The 9,288-nt window shown below is 38.3% G+C and overlaps 1 protein-coding gene across 1 annotated transcript; it reads left to right on the top strand.

Moving 5' to 3' along the window:
• The first annotated feature begins 280 nt into the window (after nt 1–280).
• On the top strand, nt 281–2,188 carry LOC129268605 (tripartite motif-containing protein 5-like). The gene has a single exon (XM_064104434.1). The coding sequence runs from the start codon at nt 281–283 to the stop codon at nt 2,186–2,188; it is 1,908 nt and encodes a 635-aa protein (XP_063960504.1).
• The last annotated feature ends 7,100 nt before the right edge of the window (nt 2,189–9,288 follow it).

The raw sequence follows: 9,288 nt of genomic DNA, 5'->3' as shown, positions 1-9,288 counted from the left end.
CAAAAAAGTAGGTTAAAAATATATCAATGGGGTGCATGGGAACCCTATCTCCCTACCAGATAAGAGCTCCTTTTCCCATTCCTCTTTCTCCTGTCCACCTCATTTTATCATTCCCAATTTCCCCTTGCTCCTCCCCCTTTCCCTATTCTAAAACCCCAGGTGATCCTTTTAAGACTCAGTGATGTAAGTCAAATGGCAGATTATATGGTCCTTACGTGTTTATTATTATTCTTCATTTTGTTTTGTATTAATTATTTTTCAGTCTTCTATAAACCCAACCATGGCTGAAGCATTAAAGACTTTCATCACCCAGAGTACAGAGTGTCCAGTGTGTCTTTCTACATTCACCGATCCCAAGATCCTGTCTTGTTCTCACACTTTCTGCAAGACTTGCCTGGACAACCTCTTAGAGTGCCAAGGTAATTGCCAGATCCGATGCCCTGTCTGCAGAGCTGTGACCCAGGTCCAAAACCAAGATGTCGGCAAACTACAGGTAAATCTTGCCTTAAAGAGTCTGATAGAGGATATGGAGGGCCATCCTCAGATTTGCACAAATTGTAAATCAAATGACAAGCCCCATGCTGTTGTCTACTGCCAAGACTGTTGCAAGTATCTCTGCACCTCTTGTCTTAATAAGCACTCTCAGTGGGAAGGCTTTATCGATCATGAAGTCATTGCCATGAGTGAGATCTCATCAGGGAAGGTGTCTGTACGTAGATACCGGAAATGCAGAAAACACCCGAAAGAAGACGAGGATTACTTCTGTTCCACCTGCAGGAGATTCACATGCTTCAGATGCGGTATGATGGAATATAAAGACGACGGACACCAGGTTGTCGAGGGAGCTGTTTATGAGGACAAACACATGAAGAGTATCAAAGACCTTAAATCTAAGGTGGACAAGAAACAAGCATGCTTTCAGAAGTACATTGAATTCATTGATGAGCAGAGGAAGAGTGTTGACAATGCTAAGAAACAGTGTACAGGTGACATCAACAAAGCATATGATGATGCGGTCCGGCAGTTGACAGAGAAGAGAGAAAGCTTGCTAAGAGAAGTCAAGGAAACGACCGAAGGAGCAGAGAAAGAACTGGAAAGCATGAAGACCACGGCTAAGAAGTACATCAATCAGCTGACGACCATGGCTGAAATGGTAACTAACAAAACAAAGATACCGTTTGATATGGATACTTTGGCTGCACACGACACTCTGTGTGAAGAGTTACGAGAGGTCTTTGATCAAAAGGATCCTGACTACGAGCAGCCGAAGAAATCGGGCATAAAGGGGAAAACTGTCAATTTCGAGAGAAATGCTGGAGTTGATGAGCTAGGCCTCGGAAAGATTGTTAATGTAGTTGAAAGAAACATCGCCTTATCCACAAATAAAATCTTTGATGAAAAGGACGTTTCTTTGTACACTAATAATATTGTTAATGTAAAGAACGTTGCTTTGCCAGCTAAGAATATCATGGATGCTATGGTTAGTACACCAGATGGTAGGATGGCAGTAAGATGTAGTACAGGTGGCATCTCCATCTTATCTCCTGATGGTAAGCTTCAGCAGACAGTTCTTAAGGATGTTAAGATCCGTGGGGTAGGGTTCCTCTCTGATGGTCGATGCGTTGTGATGGATATTTCACACAACATCACACTATACACACCAGAGTACACACAATTGAATGTAATGTTTAAGACTCTGAGTGAAGAGGAAGGTTGGATTGCTAATCTCACGATTGATGGTGATGATCTGATCTATGTGAGCTACTGGGGAGCCAGCAAGATCCATGTATTTCAAGCATCAGATGGGCAAGCAGTCAGGGAGATACCATGCAACGGGTATGAACCTCGGCAAATCACTAGTTACCATGGTTCTCTTATCATTTCATCAAGGTATACTATCAGATTGATTGACAAACAGGGTGTTAAACAATATAAATTAACGGAACCGGGTAGTCTCCTTTATGCTGCTGTATCTCAATGGAATACAATCCTGATAGCCAAGGTGAAGCATGGTGAATGTTTGGTGAGCATTGACGAGTATACAAATGAATTAAGGCACATCCGAAACCTTGTTAATGATTACAAGATTGAGAAGTCTGTGATATTTTGTTATTATCTCCAGCAGTACCGATCAGGAGAGATCGCTTTCTGCACTTCGGATAGACTCTATATATTCCGCTTGAAATAATTGATGACATGATATAATAATCATTATCGCAGAAGATGGGGGGGGGGGTGATACCCACTGAGTTGCCATTTTCTGCTAAAGTAAGTTGCAATAATGTAGAAATACATGAAACAAAAGGTAGGGGGGACACAGGGGCGGATCCAGCCTTCGCCAATAGGGGGGGGGGGCGGAAATTTGTTTCAGCCATATTTTCCCCAATCGGCAGCTCGAAGATGATTTGTGTTTGTTTCTTTAAAGGGGTAGTCCTCAAAAGTCACTTCTTAGCTTTATTCTTATAAATTCATATATAATATCATAATCTTTATTTATATGATGCGAGCGCGAAGCGCGAGCTAATTTTTTGGAAATTTTATGTATTTTTTCCTAAAATTTGAACATTCTGGGCAATGTTTGTTATCCTGAAAAAATGTGTATGCAACTTGATAATTACTACGAACGCAAAGCGCGAGCAGAAATGAACTGATGGAAAAGATACCTGTTAAAGACTGCGTGCAGATAGCATTTAACAATCAAATAATGCGAGCGCGAAGCGCGAGCTGATTTTTTTTGACATTTTACCTAAAGAATGGAAATTCTAAGCACTTTTTGTAACTCAAGTAGAATAGGTATATAAGTAGACAATTGATGCGAGCGCGAAGCGCGAGCGAAAAATTTCGAGATTTAGTCCTATGATATTTACTGAACGAGACACTCTATTCATGTTTTGTAAATTATGAAAAGGATGAGTATTAATAATGCGAGCGCAAAGCGCGAGCAGAATTTTTTAATATAAGTTTTGAACTGGTACCTGTTGAAAAGGTACCTGTTAAGGACTGCTTGCACTTAGCCATGAAGGCGTTACATATTTCAACCAAAAAAAATGCGAGCGCGAAGCGCGAGCCAAAAATTTTTAAAGAAAGAATGGCAATTTTTTTGTAATCGTGAACAGGATAGCTATATAATTCAAAAATTGATGCGAGCGCGAAGCGCGAGCAGAAAAAAAATCGAGATTTAGACCTAAAAATGGGCCACTCTGTTCATGTTTTGTAAACAGCCATAGGCTGATCGAGGGCTTTTGACCGTGTTTAAATAAAATCAATCAATCAAAATCAATGTTTTGTAAATCATGAAAAGGATGAGTAATAGGGGGTCTTCTTACATTAATAATGCGAGCACAAAGCGCGAACAGAAAAATTTTGATATTGTGATCTGAAACTGGATAATGATTTAAATAGAGAACAATTTGATTATTTGAATAAACATGCGCGCGCGTGTTTCATATTTAGACCTAGAATCTAGGCATTCTAAATGCATCTTTAATCATGAAAATCATGAAACTTTGATATTCCGATCTGAAAAAAGAGTCAATTACAGCTTTATATTTCAAGCACTGTGTAGGAAAATTGTAAGGTGGATATGGATCGCACTTTAAAAAAAGAGCTAAAATGTTCATTATTATTACTTTGAGTTTTGACAAGGACCGGGACATCCTTACGACATGTCATGAAAATGATGACTATCTTCCTATTCCTCTTGCTAGGCGCGAGATGAAACAAAAGTGACAATTTAATTATTAAATTAATATCATATTTATTGATGCCTAATGATAGGGCGCGAAATCTGATGATATTATGGCATAAAAACTGGACATTTCACTTTTGTAATTATGAATAGGATGCATCAGTTAATATATTTTTAACCATTAATGCCAGCGCAAATCGCGAGCTAAAATTTTTGATAAAATATCATGAAAAGGGGATTTTAAGTAGTTTGTTGTATAATCAATATTGAAATATACATAACTCCCCAATCAAAATGCCAGCGTGCAGCGCTAGCTGATACGTCTTGAAAATCAGACATGAAAAGGGATATTTTAAAAACTTTATGGAATACACAAAAATAATAGGTACCTGATGTATCAAAATTTGCGAGCACGCAGCGCAAGCAGCAAATGTTGATAAAATTATTCAGACCATAAAACTGACATTTTTACATAGCACTTTTAAAAATCAATTTGTAAATCACACAAAATAATGAAAGTTCGATTTCCAAGGTGAAATATGTTTTGTATATTGACTTCCAAACTTGATATTTGAGCTCCATATTGAACAAGATATGTAAATCACCTAACAGGCAATGGGAGCGCGAAGCGCGAGCGAAAATTTTATATAGTGGCACGAAAGATTCTTTTTATTTTCCGAAAAGTCTTCCCCTCATCTTATTTTATGCACTCGTCGTCCTTCTCTTCTTTTTCTCCTCTCTTTTCCCTCCTTTTTTCCTTTTTCCTTCTTTCTTTCCCTTTTTTGCTCCGCCAATAGGGGGGGGGGGGCCTCGGCCCCCTGGATCCGCCTATGGGGAAAGGGGCGGGGAAATGTGACAAGAAAAAATAAAGGTTATCATCCCAAAACTACGGTCATCTCGTCCCAACTCGTCCCAAAATACATGTTTTATTTCGATTTAGAATGATGTATTTCTTACCATCATAAAAGACCAAAAATAGTAGGGGGGACATTTGATATTGTGTCCCCCCTACTATTTTGAGTAGGGGGGACACGTCCCCCCTGTCCCCCCTGGGATTTCCGCCCATGAATACATGAAACAATTGTTGGATCATTTCTTTCTCGTTTCTCACCCATAAAAAGCATTTCGCTGCTTACAACTTTTTGTTTTCAACTTTGCATGTACCAACCATCATATTTATCATGTTTATCCTCTGTGTGGGGAAATTCTAGACTATACAGTCAGACCGCAGGTCCCTATGCTAATGAGCAAAAAGGCCAGATTCATCCAAATCATCTCGTGGCTGAATCCTCCTCCTTGCAAAATCTCGTGATTAGTGAGATTTTCTTTCTCTAAGAATTTACCTGTTTTAACTACAAGTTAAATGAAATATTATTGCACCATCAGATAGAGTAAAAGTTACTCTTTCATATTAATCATTTATTTTGTATACAATATTTTGTAAAGTAAGTAAATTTCTGGCCTGAAAATGTGCCTCAAAACTGAATTTTCTTCCTCTGTTTTCTTTTGCAAATTGTGCAAAACTTTTTATTTTGAGCCTCAATGATATCTACAGTGCCGGCCGCAGGAAACGTCACGCCCGAGCACGCAAACACCCTAGGGGGCTTTTGCGTCTAACCGAGGGTATTCAAGGGGAGCCCCCTAGGGTGTTTAGCCGCGCCCGCAGTTTCCTGCGTGCTATATAATATTGGCCGTGCCCGCACTTATCCTCGGGTACCCTATCCTAGGGTACGTACATTGCATTATGTTTACATGTGCATGTACTTTGGTTATGTTGTGATAGACCATTATATTTTTAAACTAGCGTGATCAGAATCTATTCTAGATTTTTTTTTTTTAGATGTTATGTGTTTTCTTTTCTTTCATTTTTTCATTTCTGTTTTCCCTTTTAATTCTTTTCCCTTATTCCCTCTTTCCTTTCTTCCTTCCTTCATGTTTTCTTCTGTCTTTGTTTCTTTCAAATAATGAAGGAATTCTTTTTCTTTCTTTCTTTCTCTTTTCCTCCATTTTTCTTACTTTTCTCTTTTTTCTCCTTATGTTTTTGCTTTCACACATTTATTCATCTTCCCTTCCTTTATATTAATTCTTTCTTTCTTTATTCATTTCAAGTAATGACGGAAACTGTTATCTGTCTTTTATTCTTTCTTTCATCCTTTTATTCAAACTTTTTTCCTTTTAATTTTTCCTTATTTTTTTCTTTCCTCTCAATTCATTTCTTGTTTCCTCATTTTTTTCTCTTTTGTTTCTTCCGCTCACCCTCCCTTCCCCTTTCTTAATATATTTTGTTAACAAGTCTAACATTGTGTAGCCTTTTTGTTGATTTTTTGGCCTGGCTCGGTCGATCCGATTGTACATAGTGCTTTGTCGATTGTCCCGTATTTAATTTTGTGAAATCTGGTCACCCTTGCTGGAACATCGAATTTATTGTTTTTCATTTACCGCAATGAATCTAATCAATTAATCTAATTTGATGCATTAGGTAAACTTATTTTCCTTACGCCTTACGTGGGAGGCATACATGTATCATACAAACTTGTAAAAAAAATAGGACACAATTGTGATTTAATTCTTTATCTTTTGTGATAAGTTTTTTTTTTCTCTCCAAACGTACCCATTCCTCTCCCTTCAGCGTGAACTTTACACCTAATCCCATCTCCTTATTATGAACAGTGTAAGAACTAGAAAACATTTGAAATATTTTTCCTTGAGTTTTAACGGGGTGCACAGGGTGGAATCAGGAAAGAAGAAAGAAAGGCATATCAACAACAAAAAATAATTAAAATAGACAAAAGACATTAATAAGCAGACATGATTTTTTTTGTAAATCAAAATTGACAAGTTATTAACAGAGTGAATGTTAACAAACATTAATGACAAACTTAAAATAAAACAGAATTATGAATATCAAGGGCATTTGCGAATTCTCATTATGTTAAAACAAACGTGCGGTCAATATTGGGATCGTCAATTCGTTGACATGGTTGATAAAACCCTAATAAAGGGAATGAAAGGTACGTGAAAACGAATACTAGTATGACCAAGATCATACAAAGTAGACGTGCAAAAAGCGAACACCAGCAAAACTGGTTGTGCTCATCGATTTGTTATTTGGTTCTTTTGTTATTGTCAACAGTCTGGTAGAGTCTTGCTCCCCGCCCACACCTTTGATCTCCTTTGATCACATCCGCTTCCCAATTTATGACAGGATGTTCGTAGAAATGGGGGGGGGGGATTAATTTGTTGATGCTAATAAATGAGGATGTTCTTTTCATTTCGGTTCAAATCGGGTCTCTAAAACCCTCACCCTATAAAAAGTATAAATTTACCTAAATGGAACAGATTTATCTTTTTGCTAAAACATCTGATTACATTACCTGCACTCTATTGCGGTTTTTAAGTTACATTGATAGATATTCGAATTGGGAAGAGATGAAAGTGGTGGAAATAATAAATGAGAAGAAGGAAGAAATATACTTTGTTATATGAATTGGAAATGATAAAACCAAGTCGCAACTTGGTATAATACAGAATTCAGTGTTATATGGCAGCTAAAAATAATAATACATGGCATTTGTAAAGCGCACTTTCCATCTTGATTGGATGCTCAATGCGCTTCAGAGCAAAGCAACCAAAGCTATTTACATAATGTAACTATTTAAAAAAATTATAGCGCATTTAGCTTCAATGTTTAAACACATACCCTAGTAAAAGTATGTTTTCGAAAGCTACTATGAAGTAGTGTGTGGAATGGGTACTTAACGAGTTAATTATCACTTGCCGACAAAGCAAGAATGGAGCAGCTATACAAACCATTCTTTTCTTTTCTTAAGAGTTTTGGTGGGTGCTCACGCAAACGCTTACTATCAAACCTAACAATTCTTTTGGGGGAACAAAGGAGTCAGTCAAGCCAAGTTAAAGAATGAAAGCCCCGTCCCGGTTCACCTTTATATAGTCGAAAATCCTTTTAATCATCACGCGTGAGCATAACTGAGTAAAACAAGTTTTATAACTAAGTACTGCAGAACTATATGGTATCCATATTATTATGAAACAATAAGCCCCCTCTATTTTCTCTTTCTCCCCTTTCCCCTTCGTTTCTTCGCTCCCTTCTGCTTCTCTCACTTTTTCTATTTCCTTCTCATTTTCCCTCCATCCCTTCCTATTTGCCTTTTACTTTCATTTTTCTTTCTTCTTTAATTCTTGAATGAGCGGATGTTAATTCGGGATAAGTTTTTAATTGATGCAACGAGAGCAGGAAACTGTGAGCATGGTGAGAGAAAATAATTACAAGATTGAGCGCAAGAATGTTCAATACTTGTCATCAGCGTAAAAATGGGCATATGCGAGTTACTAACGTATTTTCTGACATGAAAATCTGGACAAATTCCCAAATTTTTCTTCCCACTTTCTCTCTTTTCCTCTACTTTTTCTTAAGTCCCACTTCTATTGTCCCCTGTACTTCTTACCTTTTCCTGCGCCCTTCCTTCTCTTCCCTTTTTCGCTTTTTTACTCCATTTTATTATGTCTCCCTTCTTCATTTTATTTAATTTCCCCCTCCTTATCATTCTCTCTTTCTCATTCTGTCCTTCCTTTTCTTCCTTTGTCTCTTCTTCTCCCCTTCGATTTTCAATCTATTTTCCTTTTCTCCTTCTCCCTCTTTTCTTTCTGCCTCACCTTCCCTTTTTTATCCCCTCTGTTTCTCTTTCTTCCCTTTCCCCTTCTCTCACTTTTTCTATTTCTCTTAACTCTTTCCTTCTCGTCTTCAATCCATCCCTTCATTTTCGTCTTTTCTTTAATTTTTGCTTTCTTCTTCTCCTTTTTATCTGCATCTCGTAGATCCGCGCCTGAAAGGCATGTCAGGGTATATAAAAAAGGATGACCATGTAGGGAAAGAATAGAGTAAATAGTTCTAGGACGACCTCTGGAATGTAGGGTCAACATCGACAAATACCTGCTCCTTCGTCAGAAACTCATTTACGATCACGACTAACCATGTCAGTGAATGAAATAACGGACAACCCAAAATTTGTAATTTTCATAACAGATTTTATCCACGATAAATTATCGAAAACTTATGCTTGATATGAGATAAAAATCACATGCAGTCTTGAACGAATGTGTCAAATCAGACCTCCTCTTTCGACCAAGAATGCACGGCTGAACATCCTAGGGAAACACCCTAGGATATACGCGGGCACTATCCTCGGGCGCTCCCCTAGGGCACTCATGTCCTAGGGGAGCGGACGCGGGCGTCTTCCCTCGTCCGCTCCCCTCAAATGTCCGCTACGGGCTACCGCGTTCGCCCTAGGGGGCACTGTGACGTTTCCCGCGGCCGGCACTGTATATCACCATAAAGCTGAACTTCTGTACTTTCTCACAATGCCACTCTTGATATGCGGTACCTTTTAATCGGGTCAAGATCACACTTTTCCCACCAAGGTACAAGACGAGATTTCTGAAATTTTGTACTTGCATGAAATCCAGAGTTCTGATTGGCTGGATAAGGTTCACATAACAACAGGCGCGGGGTATTTGAGGAGATTACCACATGGGAAGTGTGACCTTCCCACGAACCCAGGCACTGGAACCGTTGGAATTTG

Source organism: Lytechinus pictus, chromosome 9 (assembly GCF_037042905.1).
Source record: "Lytechinus pictus isolate F3 Inbred chromosome 9, Lp3.0, whole genome shotgun sequence".
NCBI lineage: Eukaryota > Metazoa > Echinodermata > Echinoidea > Temnopleuroida > Toxopneustidae > Lytechinus > Lytechinus pictus.
The sequence above is the reverse complement of the archived record's forward strand: the minus strand, read 5'-3'. Positions and strand labels throughout refer to the sequence as shown.